At 44.3% G+C, this 26,152-nt stretch overlaps 1 protein-coding gene across 1 annotated transcript in view; it reads right to left on the reverse strand.

Annotated features, from left to right (window-relative positions):
- The window catches only part of LOC138451205 (IgGFc-binding protein-like), a 320,112-nt gene that overhangs the window by 165,660 nt on the left and 128,300 nt on the right, over positions 1-26,152 (reverse strand). The window contains exon 5 of the mRNA XM_069604892.1: positions 17,992-18,562. Within this exon, the coding sequence (XP_069460993.1) occupies positions 17,992-18,562 (571 nt within the window). The remainder of the gene's footprint in view (positions 1-17,991; positions 18,563-26,152) is intronic.

The raw sequence follows: 26,152 nt of genomic DNA on the forward strand, positions 1-26,152 counted from the left end.
GTGCGTTGATGAGGGTTTTAATCCAGGAGTCGACTGTAGGAACTGGTGTAGGATGTGGGAAAAGGGATGGTAGAACCGAAGGGTGGAATCCTTGGCTGCAGAAGAAGGGGCTGGTCTTGACAGCCGAGTGATCCGAATTGTTGTAGGCAAATTCAGCCACAGGTATTAAAAGAGACCAATCGTCCTGGACCTTGGTGGTGAAACAACGAAGATACTGCTCCAGGGTTTGGTTCACACATTCTGTAGCTCCGTTGGTCTGTGGATGATAACCTGAGGAGAGGACACGTTGGATTCCTAGTATACAGCATAAGTGTTTCCAGAATTGCGATATGTATTGAGGACCTCTGTCTGATATGATCTTGGAAGGGAGTCCATGAAGTCGGAATATGTGTTCCAGGAAGATTCCAGCAAGTTCTGAGGAAGATGGTAGTTTATACAAGGGTGTAAAATGAGCCATGTGAGTGAATAAATCAATGGTAACCATGATAGTCGTGTATCCCCTGGAAGGTGGTAGTTCCACAATAAAGTCTGTAGCAATAAATTCCCAGGGTAGCGTTGGTTGGAGTAGGAGACACGCCAGCCTCTTGTTATCATGCTTGTTTTGATTGCAGACTGCACAGGCTTGGATGTACTGCTGGATGTCAACTTTCATCTTTGGCCACCAAAACGGTCTTTGTATTAAAATGAGAGTGTTGGTAATGCCACGATGTCCTGAATGAAGGGTATCATGACAGAGGCTTGTAATCCTTTGTCGCAGTTTCTGTGTGGGAATGACCAGGCCATTGTCCTTGAACAAATACCCGTCCTTGGTTTTAAGATTCCATCGATTCTTCCCAGTAAATTCCTTCCAGATCTCAGAGGACTGGGTTTGAATCTGAATGTCTTCCATTAGAGTGATTGCTTGAGCTACAAAAATTGTATGGGCTAACATCTTTCGGAAGGATCGATCTTCAAGAGTTTTGTAGTCGGGACGTCGGGATGTTGTGTTTTCCAGGTACATGATGGATTTGGAACTGGTACTGGGCAAAGAAGAAAGCCCAACGGGCTTGACGACTATTCCTACATTCCATGGATTGTAGAACTTGGAGATTCCGATGATCCGTACGGACCTGAAGAGGATGTTTAGCTCCCAGGAGTAGATGACGCCACTCTGTGAAGGCTTGACGGATGGCCAACAATTCCTTTTCCAGAACAGAATAATGGGTCTTGCTAGGAGTGAGGGTTCGCGAGAGCTAAGCGATGGGGTGTTCTAACTTGTCCTCGAATTCCTGCTTTAAGACTGCTCCGATGGCATAGTTGGAGGCATCAGTCTCCACTAGGAAAGGTTGATCAATGTCAGGTTGAGCCAAGATGGGGGCTTGTGTAAATTCCAACTTCAAATGTTGGAACACTTCGTCTTGGGCTGTGGTCCAGAGGAAGGGAGTATCCTTCTTCAACAATGTAATGATCGGTTGAACAATCTCAGAAAAGGAAGGTATGAATTTCCGGTAGAAGTTGGCAAGCCCCAGGAAGGATTGAATCTGTTTCACAGTAGTTGGAACAGGCCAGGATAGTATGGAATTTACTTTTGAATGGTCCATTCCAATTCCTTCTGGACTAAGGACAAATCTGAGATAGTGAACAGTAGAGACATGAAAAAGGCATTTCCCGGGTTTAGCCAGGAGTTTATGTTCACGTATCCATTGTAAGACTGCCTTGACATGCTCTTCATGCTTAAAATGGTCCTTGGAGTATATCAGTATGTCGTCCAGGTAAACTATGACGACGAGGAACAGCAAATCGGGGAACACCTGGTCCATAAAACGTTGGAAGACCGCTGGGGCATTGGCGAGTCCGAAAGGCATGACCAGGTATTCAAAGTGACTTAGGGTGTTCTAAAGGCTGCTTTCCATTCGTCACCTTCCTTTATACGGATCAGATGGTAGGCACCTCTGAGATCTAATTTCGTGAAGATTACGGCTCCTCTCACCGCTTCCAGGATATCCGAGATTAAGGGCAATGGGTAGCAGTACTTGAGGGTGCATTGATTAAGACCACGATAAGCAAGACAAGGCCTGAGCTCCTTAGTATCTTTCTTGGGAACGAAAAACAACGAAGCTCCCGCTGGGGATTTAGATGGTCGGATGGTGCCATTTTCTAGGTTCGTATCCAAGTATTCTCAGAGGGCCCTTTTCTCTGGTTCTGATTGGATGAACATCCTTCCAAAGGGAATCACTGTCGAGGGTTCAGTATCGATAGCACAGTCTTCAGGTCTGTGAGGGGGTAGGGCTTGAACTATGGCAACTGAAAACACATCAGTGTAATCCTGATAGGCCCTGGAGACCTGGATAATAATTGAGACCGTGAGTGGGCCTTGCTGGTCTGTCATCGTACCTTCAGAGGATCTTGACAAGGAATCCAGGGATAGGCAGTGAGACATGCAATGTTCGGAGCCAAGAAACAAGGATCCTGCTGCCCAGTTGATGTATGGGTTGTGCTTCTGTAACCAGTACCATTGGATAATGGGCAGACTTTATGATGTCAAACTTGATCATCTCTTGATGATGGTTTATCGAGAGCTGGATCTCTTTGGTTTGCAGGGTTATTGGTCCTGAAGAGAGAGGTTGCCCATTGATGGCTTCTACAGGTTGCATGATGTCTCGAGTTTCATATGGAATGTGTTGGGTAGTGACCCAATCCTGATCTATAAAAATCCCCATGGCTCCACAATCCACTAATGCCAGAATGGGGTAAGTTTCTTTCTTGGACGGCGATAGAAAGACCTGCAAGATCACAAGGTTGTTTTGTCCAGGAGAGTTCAAGGATGGAATAGATGTGGAGCAAACATCTCTCTCCCGAAGCTGTGCTCCATCTAGGATCGGGAGCTGGCGTTTCCCGAACGCCGTGGAGGGGCCAAAGGACATTCTCTCACAAGATGTTTATCTGAGGCACAGTACATACACAACCCGGTGTGAATCCGTTGCAATCTTTCTTGCGGGGATATGGGTCTGTGGAAGGCCCCCAGTTGCATGGGTTCAGGGTCTGTGGTCGGGGCAATAGTGGGCTTGGGTTTAGAGAGAGATTCTATAGAGGTCTTTTGGTAAGGCATCTTTGTTTTCTTCTTTTCCGCCTTCCTTTCCTGGATTCGAATGTCTATTTGTAAAGAGAGGTCCATAAGGGCCTGGAAGGAACCTGGGTGAACTACCCTGGCTAGCTCGTCTTTTATCTCTTTGTTTAGTCCTCTCCAGAATAGGATTAAAAAAGCCTCTGAGGATCAATCCGCTTCCTTGGCCAGTTGCTTAAAGAGTGTTACATAGGTAAGCATATCCTGGGACCCTTGTTGGAAATCGAATAGACGTTCTTGGACACTGTAAACTTGTTCTGGGCGGTCAAACATGGTCTTTAGAGACCGTAGGAACCCATCATAATCATCCAGGAGGGCATCTCCAGAATTAACTAAGGGCGTAGCCCAGGTTAATGCATTCTCGGAGAGATGCGAAATCATAAAGCCCACCTTTGCCCTGGGGGTGGAAAAGTAGTAGGGCTTAAAGGTAAAGTGCACTAAACACAAATCAAGGAAGCCACAAAGGTTCTTTGAGGAGCATTCATATTTATCCACTACTCTGCCCAGCAATACACTTTCCTTGGTCGCGGAATCATGTGACAGGACTAGTTGTTATAATGCGGCATTCTCAGCTTTGAGATTCTGAACTTCTGTGGTTAACTCTTGCATGCCGCGCATGAGGTCTTGAACTGCAGCCACCATGTCCGTATCTGTATCAGTTTGTTACTGTCTCAATCTGTCACAGGTTTCCCCCCTTCTCAACTGTCTATGTTGTTTGTTGGAGTTCTTCGATGGAGTCTTCTTTCGCAGAGTTCGGGTCTTATATAACCCTGTGTGCAGGTCCTCGGGTTCCAGCATGCATTCAGCGTTCTGAGTCCTGGGAACATTCAGATGTCCGGGGAAGTCTGAGGAAATCCAGAAAAACAGCGAAGAGTGCACACGGAGGACGAGTGCACAGAGATCTGGGTTGCAATAGAGGACAAAAGAGGGGGAATGAAGGAGGAGGAATTTAGGGGAACCGGAAACCAGGAATCAAAGGATAAACACAAGCGAACTACGGCAGCACACGTCTAGCCACGGCAAGCAGTAGCGTTCAGATGCGCAGGGCCGCGGGGGCATGTCCGCTTTTAGAGCGTAATGCGTACGGCACGGAAACTGGTAAACAGTATTCCGCGTTAGGCGGCCATGTTGGGAGTACTGCTGAGTGCAAGCCCCTATGGGTCAGGAACCAGGAAGTCCAGAAAGGACGCGCCTGATGGTTCATGACATGCAGTGGATGGTGGTGTTGAAGGTGTGGGTGGTGGTTTGAAGAAGTATCTGACAATGTTGAATAGTTTCTGTGTGCGAATGGTGGTGGATTGGAGTTCTTAGAGGTAATAGGTGCCTTTGGCATTGTGTTTGGCTATTTTGTATTTGTTGAGGCAGAGCTTGAGTGGTGTTCTGGTGGTGGGGCATGGGTTATTTTGCCAGTCTTTTCACTTAAACCCAAGGTGCACTTCAGACGCACAAGAAAAGGTCAAAGCAGTAAGAACCAAATTTGCATTTTGTAGCATTGTAGAAGGCAAATGTACTGGGCGACCCATGTGCATTTAGTAAATTAAGGAGAAGGCTAAACACATGAGAACTCTGTGTGCATTTAGTAGGAAGTGAAGGCGTGAAGGCTAAAACACTGATAAATCTAAGTGCATTTAGAAGGCACAGAAGAAGGCCAAAGTATTAAAAAACACTTGTTCATTTATTAGTGAAAGGCAAATCCAAACCACTAAGAATATCACTTGGAGTGTTATGCATATGAGAAGACCAAAGCACTAAGAACCACTGGTGCATTTAGTAGGTGAAGAAGGACAAAGCATTAAGAAACCCATTTGTATTTAGTAGGCATAAAAGAAGGTCAAAGCACAGAGAACCCTATATGTAATTATCAGATGGAAAAGAAGGCCAAAACAATGAGATCACCAGGTGCATTTATTTTGCAGATGGGGAAGTACAAAGCACTGTGAACTTCTGATGTATTAAGTAGGCAGAGGAGAAAGGCAAAGCTTTGAGAACCCAAGGCACATTCAGTAGGCGAAGGACAAAGCACTGAGAATTCCATGCCTATTTAGTAGGTCTCGGTAGAAGACCAAATCACTGAGATCTCCATTTGCATTTAGTAGGTGGAGAAGCAGGCCAAAACAACAAGAACACAATGTGCATTAGAAGGAAGAGAAAGCCAAAGCGCTGAGGACCGAGGAACATTCAACAGCTGGTGGAGAGAGCCAAAGCACTGAAAGTCCCGGGTGCATTTATTGCAATGTAGAGGTGAGTTAAATTAACAAGTCGGAATCTGCTGCAGTACCCAAATGTGGAAGGGGACAGGGTAGAGCTCAGGGGAGGAATGATTATGCTGGATGTTTTTCAACTGTTTTGGCAGTGGTTGTTTGTATAGGAAAGGTCCAGATAGAACTTTGGACTCTGCACGGGCCATGCTGGTCAATCGGTAGAACCAGATCTGCAAAGTACAGAAGTATCTGTCTTAAGTGAATCTGATGCCTCTGGAATAAATGTAATTGTCCAAGCAGTGTTTTTGCACCTGCATCGGCCACCAGAGGATGGAGCTCAGGAGGCGACAGCTGTGCCCCCACCAACCGAGGCATAAGAGAGAAAAGATATGAAATCAGCTCTGCAACAAGGAGAGTAAGCCACACATGGGGAACAAGACATGACAATGAAGAGCAGGGCAAAGATTATACTCCATCCCCTGATTCAAGATGGCTACTCAGACGACTCAGCGTTGACAATGCCACTTCAATGCAATATACAAATGAAGTAAGATTTAAACACTTCCCATGTACAAGTGTACAATATTTTCCAAATATGGGCTGAAAAACACCTGCCCACAACTTCAATCAGTCCCATCAACAGCACCTGCCCTTAAATCAAATTCACCTACCCAGTATCCACTGCAAAGTATACCAAAAAGGCCAAGTAAAGAGTAAAGTTTAGGGTCGGTGTTAGCAGTCCCACAAAGTAAGGAGTATGGACTTATGTTAGGGGGGAAACAACAAAAACATATTGCAACCTGCCACCTGTAAAAAAAGTATTTTTTGGGCTAGAGGTGGGGGTGGGGGGCTTGCCACTAATGTGGGCACATCTTACCTGTGGGCCCCATAAGATGAAATCAACTGCATGATTTGAAAAAGAAAAGTGTGAAAAGGCAGCCTCCCTCCCCGAAACTGCAGGGAATGAGCACATGTTCTCCAACATCCTTCACCTTTTTACCATAGAATCTTGCTGATTCACAGGTCTTCAAATGCCTTGCCAGAACATCACCTTTGCAAGCAGATCCCATAGCATGATGTTAACTTTATTCCCCTCTTAATGAGCCAACCCATCATTGCTGAGGATTTTGAGCATGTCACAAAATATCACACTATGGGCCTCATTCCGAGTATGGCGGTAAGGGATAGCGGCCACCGCTAACGAGAGCGGTGGCGGTAATCCCTTACCGCCATACTCCGAGTTCCCTTAGCGCCATGGTGCTTTTAACACCTGCTTTTAGCAGGCGTTAAATACCATGGCGCTAAGGGACCTTGATGTTAATTACGCCACCGTAATTTACGGTGGCGTAATTGACGCCTTCCCCAATCACCATTATGCCCTATGGGGCAAGAATGGGAATGGGGAAGGGTAAATGGGGATTGGGGAATTACCGCCCCGCCAACCTTGGAATGGGGCGGTAATTCCGCCAACCACCAAGGCGCTGCGGGTCCGGGTACGGCGTCAACCAAGGCGTTAATAGCGCCATTGGTTAGCGCCGTACTCGGAATGAGGCCCTATGAATTAAAATCTCTGTCAATCCAATGACTGCTGGTATATGGTAGAATTAGAACTATGCAACATAACAAATGAACATGAATTGCCTGGCCATGGATCTGGTCTTTCCCTTCCTACAAGATGCACACGACTTTGGGATGGGGAGGATCCAGGAGTAGCTTCTGATATCATTGCTTGACCCATGGTGTAAAGACAAGGTGATACATGTTGAACAGGAAGGAGGATGAGGAAAATGCAGGGCTTTGTCAATTGCAAGAAGACATGCATGCAATGTGTGAAGGACCCTAGAAAGAGATGTTTGAAAGCTTGGACGGAACAAAAAGAGAGAGCCAGAAACCAGAGTTCATTAAGCAAGTGCAGCACTAGACCACTGCAAAGAAGTGTATCATACAGTCCACAAATCCTGACGCCAGTTCAGGCTACCCCATAACAAAAGCTTTTGAGGAAAGGAAAAAAAGTAAGAGGCTGTGGGACAGAGTCCTTCCCTAGTCTGGCTTTTTTGCGAGAAAAAAAGGTGCCCTTGCACCTTTCCTTTCCTGTGTTTTTAGGAAAACCAGGGCACTTTTTTTCTCGCAAAAAAGGGGGTTAACAGTGAATAGGGTAGATTAGAGCCTAAATAACACATACACTCAATCAGAATCGAAGAAAATCATCTCCAAAACTAACCTATACTTGTGAAAATCCTCCATGGCTCCTCCTTAACTAAATGTGTGAGCCTGTCCAATCCACGGATAGCTCAGCAGCCAAACAAAACTAACAAAGAAAGTATAAACCAAAATGGGTATTTTAAAGGCCCTCTGACTTGTTTTATAATGGAAACAATTTGACTTCCTTGTTCTCCAGTAGAACTCTGCTTATCCTGCCTTACTGTAGTTCTTTTAAAAGTATTGAAATTTGTGTGCTTCCATAACTCTGCCTTTTTCCCTCCCTTTTTAATAACTTATTAGAGTGCCATCTTATGTTAAGCGCTCACCTCTGTCTGAAAATAAGTGGTGTTTCGCACTAAGGGCCTCATTACACGGAAGGCGGTGATCCAGGGTGCTATTAGCACCCTGGACCATGCTGGCAAATTACCGGCACCGCCTTGGCGGAAAGGGGATTAACCGCCCCATTCCAAGGTTGGTGGGGCGGTAAATCCCCCTTCCGCCATTGCCCTTCCCCATTCCCATTTCTGCCCCAAAGGGCTCTATGGGAATGGGGAAGGCGCTAATTACGGCACTGCAATTTTGCGGTGCCGTAATTAGCTCCGAGGTCCCTTAGCGGGTTCGTTTTTAACGCCTGCAAAAAGCAGGCGTTAAAGCACCAACCCGCTAAGGGACCTCGTAGTAAGGCGGTAATGGTTAACGGTCACCGTTACCATTAACGGTGGCCGTTAACCATTACCGCCTTCCGTGTAATGAGGCCCTAAGACTTGTCTAATAAGTAATTAGGGTTGTATATATATAATAGTGACTCTGCGCTGAATTTACTTACCTCTTTTGTGCTAGTGTAATTTACAAGTGTGTCTTTAAATAAATAATTATATACTTTTACACTAAAGCTCTGGTCAGTGTTTGCTTGTGCTACTGTACCTCTGTACCTATTGTGTATACTCTATATACTGCCTAACTCTTCTTGAGGGAAGTCTGAATGCTCAGCCACAGCTACCAAGTGAATCTGTGTGGTACAGACTGCTACCAAGTGGGTTTACTGCCAAAGACCTGTAGTCTTAAATCTTTTGCAGTGGTCCCTAAGGGAACTGCTCAGGTTTCTGCCTAACAATGGTGTAGAGCGGTGGGATTTGTATTGAGTATACATTTTAGTATGCTTATAGATACCTTAGTGCAACTAACCACAAAGCTTAGCACTAAAGAGGTATTTTCTAAAACAGGTCAACTATGGAAAGCTATAGTCAAGAGTCCCTTGCTACAAAAAACTGCTGATTGTTTAAGAGTTCTCTGTAAGCATAAGAATCTCCTGACTAAAGGGAAGAAAATGGAGCTAATAGAAAGGTTGTTAGCAAACCAAAGTCTGGATGGTGGTTCAGAGGAACCTACCACTCCAGCAACTGTAGATAACAGCAATGATATTGATATGAATGTTAGTATTGATAACTTTGAGTCAGAAGCAGAAGAGGAGGTGGGAGATGATAGAGTTGTCTCCCCTGGGCCTCTACCTGCCCTGCCAGCTGTACCTACTGGACCTTTATCAGGTCCCACACTTAATCCTCATTATATGGAACTAGAAAAAATGGAGCTTGAATTAGAATTCAAAAGAATTAGTGCTCAAACAGAACAACGGCACCAAGAACTAAGGCTCAGAGAAATGGAGCTCAACCATGAGCTAGAAATGAAAAAATTGTCTGTGGAAAGTGCTTCTCTCTCCGAATCCTCTAGAAGTTCCAGTCCCAAAAGACCCCGGATGCCTAAGGAGTTGGTGGGTATGCATGAGCCTAAGTTGGATGTGTTGGATTGGTTGAGTTTGTTTGAATATAATCATGGGCTCCAGAACATTACAGGAAATGAGTTACTTTCCTGGTTGTTCTCTAGGCTCCCCCCGGTTGCAACTGATGTGGTAATGGAGTTGGGGGAGGAGGATAGGAAGGATTATGAATGTTTGAAACTAGCTTTGATAGCTAGATTTGGGAAGACCCCTTCCAAGTACCTTAAGAGGTTTAGGACCCTCAAAAAGAATGATGGTACCCCTTGGGCTAGCTGGGTGAGTGAAAGTTTGAAAAACTAAGAGGGATGTATTAAGGGTTACAAGGTGAACACTTATGAGGGAATGAGAAATCTTGTAATGTTGGAGTCAATTTATGATGCCTGTTCTCCTGACCTCAGACAGCACTTGGCTAATTCAAGGGAATTAGATCCTAGAAAGCTAGCTAAGGCTGCTGACTTGTGGGTTGCCAACAGGGCTACTCACAAGGACTCAGGGGTCACTCAGAAAAAGGATGAGGGAAAGCAGCCACCATAAGGGAACCAAGAGAATTCTAATACCTCCCAATCCAAAGAGGGCGCCAAACAACAAAATAACCAGGGTAAGCCCAGGGTAAACCACAACAGGCTAGTGTACCTTCTGGTCACAAACCAGAAGGAGGTCAGGCCAAGCCACCCTCCCAGAGAGCATTTGGAACATGCTATCTCTGTGGGGCCACTGACCACATCAAAGGAGATCCCATATGTAAGGGTAAACCTGCAGGGATCAGCACAGTCTCCTTAGCCTTCACTCCTGAGGAGGAAGTCCAAATGGCTAGTGCTCACTTTGAAGTCTTTGCTGAAGAACCTTTGGGTTTCCAAGCAAGTGTAACAGTAGAATCCATGGGTCTGGTTAGTGATCAGAATAGGAGTGTGTACAACTCCATACCAGAAAACTCTAAAGTTTATTATATGGACAGTGTTCTTGTCAATGGTCAGGATACTCCTGCCAGGCGAGACTCTGGGGCCAGCAGAACAGTAGTGGATGAAAGCTTTTACAGGCCTGAGGATGTTGCTAAAGCACCCAAAGGTCCCACTAAGATGTCTGGATGCCCTGTCCAAATGGTTCCAATTTTACCAGCCCTCATTCAGTGTAATGACATGACAGTGTTAATTCCTGTCAGTGTTCAGACTGAGGTGCCTGGGAGAGTCCTGTTGGGGAATGATCCAAGAACTCTAGGAGTAGTATCCAGTACCCCCAGGCCTCTCAGTATGGAGACCCAGAACCAAACCAAATTGGCTAGAGAGGCCACCTTAAGGAACCACTCTAAGCCTGTGGGAACCTCTACTGAGAACCCCACTCCAAGCCCTGGTAAATTGACCTCTGACCCAGGCACATTTCAGGCTAACATGTTAGGGAAATGGGAGCCCCAACCAAGCTCCATCATTGTTCCCCCAGTTATAGAGTCTGTGACTCCCCCTGCTTCTGAGGAAGAGGTGGATAGACCTACTGGAACCCTAACTAGGCCTAAGAGAACTGGTAATTCTCAGTCCTGGTGGAAAACCAGAAAAGAAAAGTCTAAGGCCAGAAACCTTCAGACTGTTGGGCCTTCCACAGAAGACTCCAACCCAATTCCTAGTCTTAAGGGGGAAACTCCTAAAGTAGGTAAAGGTAGATGTAAGAGGAAGGAGAAGCATGTACCTTGCTTATCTCCATCCCCTCCAACCAAGAGGCCTAAAACCCAACCTTCTCCCAACAGCGAGGTGGTGAGGACCTCTGGAGGCCCCTCTACATCTAAGGGAATCCTTTATAAGGACCCCTTGAAAAAGCCTAACACAGGTTCAGAAGTTGTAACAACTTCTGAGGGACTGGTCAACCAGATCCCCTATAACTTTAAAAAGACTAAAGTTCCTTAAAGGGTTTGTAGGTCATATAGCTTACAAAGGAAATCCTTTGATTTGACCACAGAACATAGGTCAGGGTGTCACCACCAAAATGCTGATGGTCTCTCTAGGGTGTTTGTAACTGACTAGAGGTATGAGATTCATCCAGGAGTGGATTAAATCCTCCTGTCCCTTAGTCTGGGGGGGGGGGGCGAGTGTTAGGGAAATTTCTCTGTAAAGGCTAATTTCCCAAACCTAGTGAGTCCCCCAGCAGCTTTGCTGGATTTTTAGGGTTTATTTTTTTCTCCTGCTAAGAGTGAGACTCTTTTACTCCCATTCTTAGACATGATTTGAGGTGTTCCTTTGTCTTTACATGTGTTTTATTGGTTATGGGGTCTTTTACTCCATAGAGTCTCATGTGTTTTTGATGTGGGTTACACAGCACCCTCCGTGCCGTAACCCAGGGGTGTCGTAGTGACCCCCCAACATAGACTCCATACCCTGGAACTGACTACTGTCTCCCAGGGCATGTAAAGTCACCATTGGCTTTACTAGTCCCAAATTATGAACAGAAACCAGCACAAACCATCATATTGTGGACGTACTGGTCGGGGCAATTCGATTGCCCCGATGTCTGTTGTTCGAGGGGGCTTGTCTCCGTCCCCCCTGATCGAGTTTCGGCTGGTGGCAGTGGATACTACTTTTTATATTCAACCGCGAATATATCTCTATGGGATTTTCCCTTTGTTCGAGGCTACCAACTTGAATTATTTAATTCCTATAGCCTCGAACATACCGCTGGTTTATTTATTTAATATTAATTCACCGGTTGGTATTTTTTGCTAGAACCCGATTCTAAAATGGCGTTTGTGTTCTCTTCTGTGACTCCAACCCAAGTCGAGCCCTTTGTTCCACTTTTTGGTGGGCTTCTCCACAGAAGCCTCCAAAAGTGGTGCCACTCTGTCTGTGTACCACAGGGGGTGTGGGAGGGGGTTTAGGCACCCTGGACTGAGTTGCCTTGGCAACTCAAGTCGCACTCTTGTGTGATTGGCTCAAGTGGTGAGCCGGCCGGCTCACCACTTAGCATGTTTGATTGACAGCTAGGCTGAATGAATGGGGGTTTGCTGCATAAAAGCAGGGTTTTGGGGACTGGAACTTCAGAAGTTGCCACAGGACCTAAGAATCCGAGGAGGGAGAAGCTGAGCCGACCTGCAACGACGACACCACCGGTGGAGCCCTGCTGAAACGTCTCACCACTTTTCCCGACTTCAGAGGAGATCTCCAGTCCGGAGAGTCTTCTTCCTTTGACTGGTGGGGATAACCAGTTTTGCCTTCTTTTCACCTTCCTGGAGCATCTCGTGGCTGCCTTGCCCGTGCCAAGCACCCTGGCAACCGGAATACCACGGTTTACCACTACTGCGAATAGAAGGGTAGTACCTTTTAACCGAAGAACTCCGCGGCTGGTTTCTTCCCTGGCAGTGCAACAACCTTCATCTTTCCTCCACGGTGAGACCTCCTCTTCCTCTGGACGAAACACCAACTTGCACCTGCTGCCAGGAACAACTGCCCCCGCTGGAGCTTCTTTCACACTAATGTACTGTGTCCGCCTGGCTTCCCTTGCGACAGATCGTTCGGAGGTGACAGTAAATCCTCGACTTTCTAACCTGGGCTGGCATGGGACAACCTAGCTAATTTTTCCTGACTTTAATTTCATTCTTTGTGCGCGAACTATCTACAAGACTCTTTGGGCATAACCCCACTGTGTGAACCTGGACCGCTTCTGCTTGCTCCCTCTAAGAGTGGGCCTTGCAATTGACTTCCTTGCTCTCCAGTAGAACTCTGCCTATCCTGCCTTACTGTGGTTCTTTTAAAAGTATTGACATTTGTGTGCTTCCATAACTCTGCCCTTTTCCCTCCCTTTTCAATAACTTATTAGAGTGCCATCTTATGTTAAGCGCTCACCTCTGTCTGAAAATAAGTGGTGTTTCTCAATAAGACTTGTCTAATAAGTAATTAGGGTTCTTTTTATATATAATAGTGACTGTGTGCTGAATTTATTTACCTCTTTTGTGCTAGTGTAATTTACAAGTGTGTTTCTAAATAAATAATTATATACTTTTACACCAAAGCTCTGGTCAGTGTTTGCTTGTGCTACTGTATCTCTGTACCTATTGTGTATACTCTATATACTGCTTAACTCTTCTTGAGGGAGGTCTGACTGCTCAGCCACAGCTACCAAGTGAATCTGTGTGGTACAGACTGCTACCAAGTGGGTTTACTGCCAAACACCTGTAGTCTTAAATCTTTTGCAGTGGTCCCTAAGGGAACTGCACAGGTTTCTGCCTAACAACCACACCCAGAAAAGGTCAACCTTTCCACAGAGCACATTTAGGGAGGTTCAAGCACACCCAATTGTCCATATTCAAGGAAGGAACACATCCTAATTGCAACAGTTGTAAATGGAAGAGCAGAATAATGTCCTAAAGTAAATGTGAACAACTGCAAACCTGGTTTTCTCAGTCAAAGCCAGTGATCTCTGAAAGATGTTCAACTATAACTGCCATGGTTTGCCTGGTTTTGGTACCATCAGGGATAGATAGCATGTTTTGGAACACCCTCCTCGATTGTTGGAATATTTTTCCCCCATTAGGGCAACAAAGCATGTTCAATAGTGGCACTGCCACAGATTAAGAATTTCATCTGAGTATTTGGTTGGAACAATGAAAGCTCAAATCTGGGTATTCCTCAGTGAAAAGTGTATACCCACAATCTCTGATTCTACCCAGATTCACAGTAGGAATCTCTTTACAAAGGACTGTGTGGAGTTGCTTGTTGATGACCATGGGTGTGTGGCCTGTCAGGTAGGGCAGTTTATTCTAGTTTCCTATTGCAAATTTGAAGATTGTTTTTTTCCTCAATATTATTTGTTACCTCTGATGAAAGTTTGGAATTTCTTATTTGTGAAGGTGGGAGTGGTATTAGAGTCCCATATGAGACACAATCAAGGAGCAGTGTAGTCACACTGACCCCAGTGCCTTCTACAAGACCAAGAGTGGAGAATGCTGAGGCAACAGAAGGGAGTGAAATCAAGCAGGGTGATTTGGCATGTGCTATAAACAGGAAATCCAGTGAGATGAAACATACATCAAATAAAAACAAAACTGTGTCTTACAATGGCTGGCAAGACGTGCCTAAGAAGTGCCTAATCTGTTTAATTGTTGATGCACAAGATCGCCCCAACTCCAGAGGAGGGGGTGTCGCCATTATACACAAATCTAGTCTATCCATGAGATTAGTAACTCCCGCCAACGTCCGATCCTGCGAAATTCTGTCAGCCAAAGTCCCACTCACCAATACCCAAACCCTTACTATCCACCTGATCTACCGCCCGACAGGCCACATCGGCACCTTCGATGAAGACCTTAACGTAATTCTAGCCAGCAATCTCAAATGCATGTCTCAAATCCTCACCTTGGGGGACTTTAACATAGGATATAACGACCCTGCAGACCCAACAGCTAGTACCATTGTCACTACTCTTGCCGAACTAGACTTTGCGCAAAGAAGCATGGTACCCACCCACTCAAAGGGCAGAATACTTGATTGGGTGGCCGACCACAATTGCCTTGCGTACATCACCAATATCTCACCTTTAATCTGGACTGACCATCACCTAGTTTCATTCTGGTTATCCATCGACAGACCCACACCTCAGCCCATCTCAATGGCCTCCCTACTCTTACCAGAAACAAGAAGTACATTACACTAGAAAGACTCATCCCGAATTTACTCCCCAAACTCGACACACTCTCAGACAACCTGGATCCAGAGATCTTAGTTGAAGAATATAACAAGGCTATGGCCACAGCATTGGACCTCATCGCCCCACTCAAACTCAGGCCGAGTAAACCGAAAACCACCTCAACAAATGGTACACACCATTCCTCAAAAACTTAAGGCAACAAAAGAGAAACTGCGAAGCTACCTGGAAAAAATCTCCCTCAGCTGAAAATAAACTCAAACTATCCAAATTAGACGCACTCTATAAAAAAGAAATCTACATGGCCAAACGAACCTCCTTTGACTCCTGCATATCCTTAGCTAAATCCAACATGAAATAACTCTTCTCTAGTCTTAAAGAAGTCGAAACACTGATACTACCCCCTGATACCTGCACTAAAGATAAAAATTGGTGTTTAGAAATTCAAAATGTTCTGGCCAATAAGATTAAGACCCTTCAAAATAAAATTTCCAGTAAAAAAGCAGCCCTAAAATACATGCTCCCATCGAAAAGTCCAGATAAGAACACAACCATAGATCCCTCCCGCTTCAAGTTCTCTAAAGTCAACACTCTTGAAGTGGAAAAAATTATCCTGTCTCTGAAACCTTCCAACTGCCAGGGAGATCTGTGCCCAGCTCAACTTATCAAAGTTGCCACCCGTGATCTGTCACCTTTCATCACTAAACTAATCAATGCTTCCTTTACCACCGGCTCCATCCCCACAAATCTAAAACAATCCTGGGTACTGCCTTTATTAAAAAAACCTACCCTTGATCCAGCCACACCTACAAATTACAGACCTATAACGACTGTCCCTTTCTTACTAAAAATCCTAGACAAGGTCGCTTATGTACAAATACAGAAGCACTTGGAAGAACACCACCTTTTAGGATCCAGACAATCAGGGTTTAGCCCTCAACACGGGACTGAAACTGCACTTATTGATTTGAAAGCTCAAACAGACACACTCGGGGACAAAGGGCAAGTTGCCCTACTCCTACTCCTTGACCTATCTGTAGCTTTCGACCTGGTTGACCACTCTGTCCTATGCTCACACCTCCATACAGCAGCAAACTTCTTCTCCGAGGCCATCACATGTATTACCTTTCTTTTCTTAACGGAAGAACTATGAGGGTCTTCTCTCCCACTGCAGCAGCAGACCCATTACCTGCGGTGTCCCACAGGGCTCTTGTGTCTCCCTGACACTTTACAACATATTTACCAAGCCCCTTTTCGATGATTTGGATCATCTCGGTATCACCTACACAAACTACTCAGATGATACCCAGATCCTCCTTCCGCTTTCAGGAGATTATGAAAAGGATTTGGCCTTGCTAAATAGGGTGTACACCATCATCCAGGCATGGATGGCCACTCATGGACTATGCCTGAATGATGAGAAAACGGAGCTTATCATCTCGGGTACCACGTCTAGCCTAAAGAAACTTAGCCCGGCCTACATCTCCTTCATGATAGATGGGAACAATATCAAAGTTGGACAGGAGGTCAAAACTCTGGGATTCTACTTAGATTCAAAAGACAACTGAGTTCCCTGGCATCATCATCAGCATACACATGCAAATTGATCCATTCAGCTAAACCATTCCTTTCAGACACTAGCTGTGTCACACTCGCCAGAGCACTTATATTCTCCCGCCTTGACTACTGTAACGCCCTTTACCTGGGAACCTCCAAGGCTACTACCAAAAAGTTACAAACCCTTCAAAACAATGCCCTGAGAGCAGCCCTAGGCATCCCTAGAAAAGAACACATTTCAGGACTCAGCCAACAGAACAACTGGCTATCAACTAGAAACAAAATACTCCTAAAAACGGCATCACTTACCTATAAATCTCTCAACAATGCTGCCCCGATCTACCTGATCAACAGATTCCACAGACAAGCCTCCTCGAGACCCCTCAGAACTGCATACAAAGACTGCCTTTCCATCCCACATTTCAAACTTGCTACTATAGGAGGCAACAGCTTCATGGTAAAAGCAGCGAAACTATGGAACTCCCTGCCTCCTAACCTGAGAATAGACATGCCTTATTTGCACTTCCACGCTAAGGTAACATCATGGTTGAAACTGAATGACCACTCAGATATCTAATGCTATGGCTTCTTTCATGCCTTCCGCACACCGTGTAACATGTGTGCCCACCCTTGTAATTATGTTGTTACTGCTTACATTGTTTGCCCTCCCTACTACTTTGTAAATACTCCTTAATGTCAATGTGTACCTCTATACCTGTAACTAAGCTTCGCATATTCTTGTAACTGCTGCGCCCTGATACCGTGGGTATAATTGCGCATTATAAATAATAAAACAAACAAACAAACAAACATTGGCAGTCAGCCCGAAAATGGAACCAGGATGTGTTAAATGGTGAGAAAGTAACCCTAGGTTGCAATCACTAGGATGCTAGCCAACTCCAGCTTGCCCTTCTTCGAGAGGAGATGGTGGTTATGCATTTCAACTGTCCTAAAGTGAAGCCTACGCCTTAATATCAAACTGACATTTAGAATGGCGATATGGCTGTCGAGAATGTCAGATATGCAGCTGTTTGTACCCCAGCCTGTATGGCTTTTTGCAAGCGTTGCCCTGTTGAGAATATATGGCATCCCCTCCTACACCAATAGCAACAAAGAGACTCACAAAACTAAGGAAACATAGCAAATGATTGATTTCAAAGATGTGTCTCTTCCATGTTGTGTGTAGTGGATGGTAAGATGAGGCGGGAGGGAACCCTCAAATGCAAGCAAACTCAACAGGAAACAGTCAGGAGCCCTTTGAGGCAAGACCACTGCTAGAGATGCTGACTGCAAAATATGATCAGGATCATCGAGTTTTCATGTGCCTTTAAAAAGGAATTTAGCCTTTATCTATAGACCACAATATCCTACACTCTAAGCCGGCTTGTACTGGGAGAAAATGGAGTCACTCAAAGTAGGTAACATTGGTTTTCAGAGACTGGGCCATCACATTAGGAACTCCCCTTCATCCCTTGTCATTAAACAAGAATTAGATGAAAAACTGCAAATTCCTCAAGTGACTCAGGATTACTTACTGCATCCAGAAATGCTCCTCCAGTCAGTGATGGGTCTGCCTTTACTCTGACAGGCATCAGCATATCCCTTGAAAGAATTGCACATAGTTTGGTTGAAGCCGCCCGTGTAGCACATGTCATATGCACAGTTATCTCTGTATGTTTTGGGGTCAATGAAATTGTTGCACATCTTAAAAGGGCCTGCAGGTGTAGACATCAGACCACAGTACTCTTTTCCCTTGTACATCATTAATTGTTTACTAGTGCATTCTGGACATTTTCCATTGCAGTCGTCCCAACAGGAGCTATCGCCATCATCCACTTTCCAGGACTTTGCAAAACCAATAGAATCATCTGCCTGAGTCCCTGCTGAGGTCATGAAGTCATCTTTTGTAGCTCCATTGTAGTTACCACACAGCCCGCAGACATTCCCAAAAAAGCTGCTTGTAATGTTTATTTCAAGGTATATGTTCCAGTCATAGACAACCTTCAGCCCGAAGTCGGTTTGAATGACCACAGAGTAACCACTTTGGAAGATCTGGATCTTTCGATTTCCCAAAGAGATGGGCAAAGGGAACCGCTGGTCATTCACCTGCAATGGGAATACAGAACATTTAGATTTATCGGCATTACGTAAATGTACCTTCATGTAAGAGGAGATGATAAAGTGAGACAATTTAAAACCAAAGGATCTGTAATTTACATACAGCATACAAGGAGCCTAACATAGACAATGAAACGGGTGTCTTTTAATAATGTCATTGAGAGTAACAGAGAAATGTACAGTAAAGCCATGAGCTCTGTGAGATGTATTATGGTAATGCACTTTCATGTGAAGCATTGCAAATAGGTTCTGCCTACAGGTTTCGTAACCTTCATATGAGACACAAGGCAATTATTAGATCAGAATGCATTGTGCATCTTGGTTAATGTAGTTAGAGGCATTGGGCCTCATTACGAGGTAGGAGGTAGCCATGGTGCTATTAGTACCATGGCTACCCCTTTACTGCATACCGGGTTCTCGGAATGGGTACTTACCGGGTTGTTCCAACCTTGGAGGACCCGGTAAGTCCCCATTCTGAGAACCATTCCCCATTCCCATTGAGCCCCTATAGGGCTCAATGGGAATGGGGAATTAGCTAATAACGGTACCACAATTTGCGGTACCGTTATTAGCTCTGAAGTCCCTTAGCGGGTCCCGTGCTTAACACCTGGTCAGACCAGGCGTTAAGGAAGGGACCCGCTAAGGGACCTCGGAATATGGAGGTAAGGGATTACCGGAACCGGCACCCTTACTGGTGCCGGTAATACCTTACCTCCTACCTCGTAATGAGGCCCATTGTCTTTATGTAGAACATATGGGGGCTGTGTCTAATTCTTCAACAAATCTATGACATAAAGCATAGACCTGTTTATGTAATTTATTGTAAAATGGCACTTTCATTCATATTTCAGGCAATATTACCTATTTTCACTTAGTGAAAGCCTTTAGAATTTATGGGTGAAAACCCATTGTTATGATTATGAGACACATTTCAAAAGGGCACTACATTACACAGCCACAGTAGTGGCTGTGTAGTTATGGTTAAGTTGCTGTTTCCATAAGAAGAGCACTTTTTGGGCAGCTTATAACTTCGCTCCCCCTGGATGAATCCTCACCACACTTTGCAAAAGAAGTATATGGCCCACTATGAATTTTTTTGCAAAGTTTGGTGATGTTTGGTACGGGGGGGCAAAATTATAGGGGGGTCCCAAAACGTTTTTTTTCCCCATAGACTGAATGGGGGAAAACTTTGCGCACGGCTACAGGCCAAACCGCTGGATGGATTTGCACCAAATTTGAGGCAGTGGCAGGGGCTTGGGCGTGAAAGCATGCTTTTGCAAATTTTGTGACATTCCATCCAGTAGTTCCCTTAAAAACGATCAAAAAGTATGTCTCTAAAAAGTAGTGGTATCTATGTCCGCTCAGCGGTCACACTTCCCTGTTCGCTCCGTGGAGAAGATTGCAATTGGCTATTCCGTGGCATGCTGCCCGCGACCATGTTGCGCTTTCACCGATTGGTTGTGACACAGCGTGAAATGCGTCATAATCTTTCGATACGTCCGCCATGTTTACTTCGTTTTCTGTTGAACGCGAACATCGGCGCTAACATACCTAAACGAAGAAGGCACCAATGCACTTATAACACTTATGGAACACTGTTTCAAAAGGTGAGTATTAATGAGACGCGGTAGTAGAAAGTGAAACATTGAAGTATTCTTGTTACCACTGTCATACGGTACAGTGGGACTTGTTACTCATTGTACGAAATAAAGTTACTGCGGCCATTTTACAATACATAAACAACATTACTGCAGTTAGAGTGGCGGGAATCTGAGACAGCCACCTGCTCTATTTCGTACACAAAGCCCTTCTGCACGTGTACGCCAGTAGCGGTTCTCATAAATAGACGCTGGTATGTTGTTGCAAAATGAGAATGTATTTGCATTCGGAGTGAAGGCCACTGCATTTTCTCTTTTCAACATGTGCTCAGTACGGCCGCATATTTGTCGACACCCATAAGGGTCCCTTGTTTTTTAACCTTGAGGTACAGGCAAAGAGTAGAAAAAATGTAGGGAGTAACCGTTTGAAAAACATATCGTTTGATAAGGTCATGCTTCAAAAATGTTTCCACTGACCATGAGAAATTAATTCCCGAACAGGCAGTCTTCCACATACACTAGTGTCTGACTACAGTGAACGCAATGGAGGTGCTCCACATCATGTAAGTGTATTTTTGCCGCCTATGTACCGAATTGTTGTTATGTTTTAGTTTGTAAATCAAAAAAATATTTTCCCTAATGTTTTACAAGTTTTATGTGCCGTTGCAATTTTTTTCGTATTAGGGATATTGTACATTGTCGCTGTTTGTAGAGTGTCAGTACATTTTCCCAAATGAAAATAATATTTAATAAAAAAGGTATGTGTTAGAATTTTTTTTTGTGCACAGGTTGTGCAGTGATACACGTTTTATTTCCCCTTCCACCGCGCAGCTGCTTCCAAACAAAAATTGTATTATTAATAACGACGTTCCAGCTTTCTGTGCCGTTCAATTTATTTTTCCAATTATGGACATTGCACATTGTCGCTGCTTGTAGAGTGCCAGTACATTTTCCCAAATTAAAATAATATTTAATAAAAAAGGTATGTGTTAGATTTTTTTTTGTGCACAGGTTGTGCAGTGATACACGTTTTATTTCCCCTTCCACCACGCAGCTGCTTCCAAACACAAATTGGATTATTAATAACGACGTTCCAGCTTTCTGTGCCGTTCGATTTCTTTTTCCAATTATGGACATTGCACATTGTCGCCGTGCCTATGGTCCCACTACATTTCCTCCTATTGAATTAATTTTTTACTGAAAATGTTATGTAGTACAACTGTGGTTTATCCAAAGGTTCCGTATTCATACATCTTTTAATTCCCATTTCCTCCTCAGATAATTCCTTCCCTATTGTGATTGTCACGGATTACAGATGCCAAGTGACGGTTTCTTTAACCGTCAAATGCAACTGTTCATAACCGGCTGTCTGAGCATCATAATTCACTGGGATGATTGTGTGGGCCCTCTGTGCCTCTACGCTGCTGTCGCTATAAGAAGTAACATTCCATCCTTTCTGGTGGTGTAGATCACAGCGGTTGACGTCGTCTTGCAAATCAATGTGGGAGGGAAATGACTATTGTGGCAGCAACGCTTACTTTCTGTGTGTGGAAAAAACAACGTGACTTTTAACATTGTCATTGTCGCCCAAAAAGAGACCAACTTAATACTTCTATGGAAAAGTGAATAATGTCATCTTTTCGCACAGTTCATTGAGAAACAAAACTACTTTACTACTTGCATAGGGCGATGATTTCGCTCACTTTATTGTGAAATAAATCTATTGGACACATTTTTAAATTTTAGTGTTTTCTTTACAAATTTACTCTCTGTTTTCACAATGTGGCATGCTACGTTGCAGGTCGTAATGTGTTCTTTTGTAGGTGCTACATCACGGTACGTACGTCCATATGGATGCATTTGTTTAAGCTGCCAAGGAACGTTATGGAGAAAGTTACTCCATACCACTTGTATTGGCTACGGGAGGGTCAGGCCCATCTCATATGCATTAGTGCTGTCAGGCCAATTTCTGTCACCGTCAGCCCAATTTCTGTCACCCAGATGCCCTATGCACAGAAATGTTTGTACAATAATATATGGTTACAGCCTCCCAATACAAATATCTTCACACCTTTCCACCTGTGTCACTTACAAAATTATGGGCCTCATTACACGGTAGGCGGTGAGCCATGGCGCTATTAGCGCCATGGCTCATGCCGGTAAAATACCGGCACCGCCTTGGCAGAAAGGGGATTTACCACCCCATTCCAAGGTTGGAGGGGCGGTAAATCCCCCTTCCACCATTGCCCTTCCCCATTCCCATTTCTGCCCCATAGGGCTCTATGGGAATGGGAAGGCGCTAATTACGGCACCGCAATTTTGCGGTGCTGTAATTAGCTCCGAGGTCCCTTAGCGGGTTGGATTTTAACGCCTGCAAAAAGCAGGCGTTAAATCCTCCAACCCGCAAAGGGACCTCGTAGTAAGGCGGTAAGGATTTACCGGTACCGGTAAATCCCTACCGCCACCCGTGTAATGAGCCCCTATGTGTCGAAAGGTGAGTGGTAATGGTGTTGCATCCAGTATTTCTGATGACATTGTGCTTGGCATCACAGAGTTTGTTTGGCATTTTATGTCAACGTACGTACACTACTCCTTTGCTGTTTTTACGCAAATTTTTACAGAAGAAAATGTGTACATGTACAACACATGTATGTAAAGGTCATTGACAACGACTGAAAAGCTTTGTGTTGTGCATGTGATAGTCTTTTCATATTTAATGGTACAGCTTCCGTCTCTGAGGCGTAGCCTCTATGTATGGGTAGTGCCCACAATGTCGGGGATATGGCTACTGCCCTTTACTGCAAGGGAGAAAACATTGCATTGAGGTCGCTATGTCCACGAGGGACTGCCTTTTTGGTAAACGTCTTGCTCATAACCACAAATTTATCAAGGAACACAAATGTGGTGCTGCCATAACGGTAACACAGTTTCTTTTTTGCTTTCTGCAGCCTGCAATGGAAAGCGAAGAAGGCTTTCTATCCAATGCCCGTCTTCCCTTTGTATGGTGGCCATCTTGAAAAAGGATTTGTTTTCGTCAGCCGAGAACGCCAGAGGCGTTCCGGTTGAAGACAAAAAATCCTCTTTCTTGGTACCACGAATTACTGCTGTAAAATCTCGATTGCCAATGGCATTCATCCCCCACTCTTTGGGGAGGAATGGGGGTGAATGATCCAAAAACGTCAGTATGCACTCTTGCTTATATTGTGTTGCACACTTGCATTGTGGAGTTCTGCGCCGGAAATTTTGCAGTTAGAAGTTCTTACAAGAATACCCAATGTACTTTCGCACTATTAACCAGTTACACATGTCACTGTGAAGTGTGTATGACAGTTCGAACACGCCCCCAGGCTGTACGTCAGCATATGATAATGTGGAATTCTTCAAAAGGTGGGCAGTTACTTCAAATGTTCCTTTACAGTAGTATGCTTATGTGTTACTATTAGAACCCTGATAAATTTAGTCGAAATGTTTTGTTAAAGTAATGTTATGATGCATTTATACTACTAAAAACCTAGGGCATTCAGTTAAAAAAACTTTGTTACAGGGACGTTATGGTTACGTTGCCCTCCCAAAAACCTGTAAAATTCACTACAAAAAAAACGTTGTTGAGGGAACGTTATGGTTAAGTTGCCCTACGAAAAACCTGTGCACTTCACTAAAAAAAAAAAGGTTTGCCCTCCCCATTGTGGTTCAAATTAAAAACGAAAACCCCCTGAAATTCACCAGTTATGGCAGACTGAGCCCCCTTACTTGTCATCGCCACTGTGCACTGCTAACACTAACACCCAGAACATGAAAGCTGTCCTCTGAAATGTCACTGACATCACATGTTTAGCCTATTTGTTTTCGTTGCCTGCCATATATATATATGTACATTCAGTAAAAAAACTTTGTTAAAGGGATGTTATACTTCACAGTTACCCAAAAAACACTGCACATTCCACCATTATGGTAAGCTAAGCAACCATAACTGCCCGCACCACTGTGCACTGCTAACACTAACACCCAGGAAAAGAAAGATGACATCACAAATGTGATGATTGTGTAATGTTAAGCATGTAATAACTAGCTAACAATTCAAGACTTAATACACACTTGTGCTAGTACAAACAATACATATTAAGAACCAAAATGCATATAAAGCAGAGGCACATCCAGGGAAACTAAGTAAGGAAGAAAGAAACAGCATCATCAGAAAATGTTACTAGCATTAAAGTTTATCTTCCTGTATACAAATGAATTGTGTGTTTGAGGCCTGCTATTGCCCCATGCAAGTGCACCATGAGCTGAGACCAAACCCTAAGGAAAGTACTTTAAGAATATACAACAAGGTTAATGTTTTGATACACAGCACTTTTTGAATTTTAATATTCTGATTGTCAGTGAATAAAACCACCTGACCTAGATTTTTCCATGCACGGTGGTGTCGCAAGTTATGGTTGCTTACCTTACCATAACTGGTGAATTTCTGAGGTTTTTCGGTTTTACCTATAACCATAACGTCCCTGTAACAATGTTCTTATATTGAATTTCATAGGTTTTTATTAGTGCAACTTAACCATAACGTCCCTTTAACAAAGTGTTTTCATTGAATTTCATAGGTTTTTAGTAGTGCAACTTAACCATAACGTCCCTTTAAAAAAGTTTTTTGAGTGAATTTCATGGGTATTTACTAGTGCATTTTTAACATGTCTATACACTTTTTGCAACTTGTAGAAATATTTTTGCACCCATAGATGTCCGGGAACGTCTGACTTAATCACAGACCTTCTGGACAGTGCCACGTGACCGTACGCTTGCGCGTGTCATGGTGAAGTGTTCGCGAAGGCGTCTGCACGTCGTGATCAGATCTGTGCTTCGAAGACAGTTCGGAACTGCATTTTCTACTGATCTAGGAACTTTCAACTTCAAAATTTCCCTTGCACACCTCCTGCACCTTTTCATTACTAATTATCCATTACCAATCTCATACACAGTACATACTTGGAAGAATGTTATCAAAACTGCTATTTATCATAAAAATAGCATCAGTTATTGCCATCCCTCCTCCCCAAGAACCCCCACCACGACCAGCTGGAGGACCTTCACAACAAAATAAGTGCAGTACTTTCAAAGACAATGAAGAGGACTAAGAATATGAGGTAGAGGAAGTGCCTACTTCTAGCACCAAGATGGAATCATGGGTGTGCCAGTTCTTTGCTACTGCTGGGAGTGTACCAAAGGCTAAAGCTACCAAAGTGAAATGGACTGAGTGCAATTTTGTACTGAGTCGCAGACTACCTGGACAGTACTCCTACGGGACCACCTCCATGCACCGCCACACCAAATCCAATGACTGCAATGCTCTCAGAAATGTTGTTCCTTTCTCAGTAGTAAGCTATCTTCCTCCACCTCATCTTCCTCAACAAATACTGTAACCACACAGCCTGATGTCTGTGGGCTTTGGTGTGTTATAAATAAAAAAATAAATAAGGAGGGCTATGGACCATCATCATCCATGCAGCCCCTGAAATGGGGGATAAAGGCCATTAGCACCCCTGGTTCCCAAAGCGGGAACCCAGGGTGCTAAAACAGATTTATTTTCCTATAGCGGGACGCCTGTGGCGTCCCACTGTAAGAAGGAAGGATTATCCTTTTCCAAGACAGCCTACATGGAAAGAGAAGGTGGGGCACAGTACACATCCCCTCTTCCCTTTCCATGGCAGCCTGCAAAACCCTATGAACATATTACCACAAGCACTTTTTTCTCTTTCAAACCTATCCTACCTTCGAATAACTTTACCACATAGCCGGTCCTAGGTAGACATAGCCATTTTTCATCCCTAGCGGTCATGGCCAGTAGCCAGATTGTCTCCGTCATGACCTTATGCCATGACCCAGAAAATGTGGCTACTGCCCACGGCCACAGGCTATACCTCAGTCATTAATTTAGTGATTTGTTCTCTCACTCTAAAGTGGTGAGGTACATGTTATCTCCTTT

Source organism: Ambystoma mexicanum, chromosome 1p (genome assembly GCF_040938575.1).
Source record: "Ambystoma mexicanum isolate Mex_15411 chromosome 1p, UKY_AmexF1_1, whole genome shotgun sequence".
NCBI classification, from domain to species: domain Eukaryota; kingdom Metazoa; phylum Chordata; class Amphibia; order Caudata; family Ambystomatidae; genus Ambystoma; species Ambystoma mexicanum.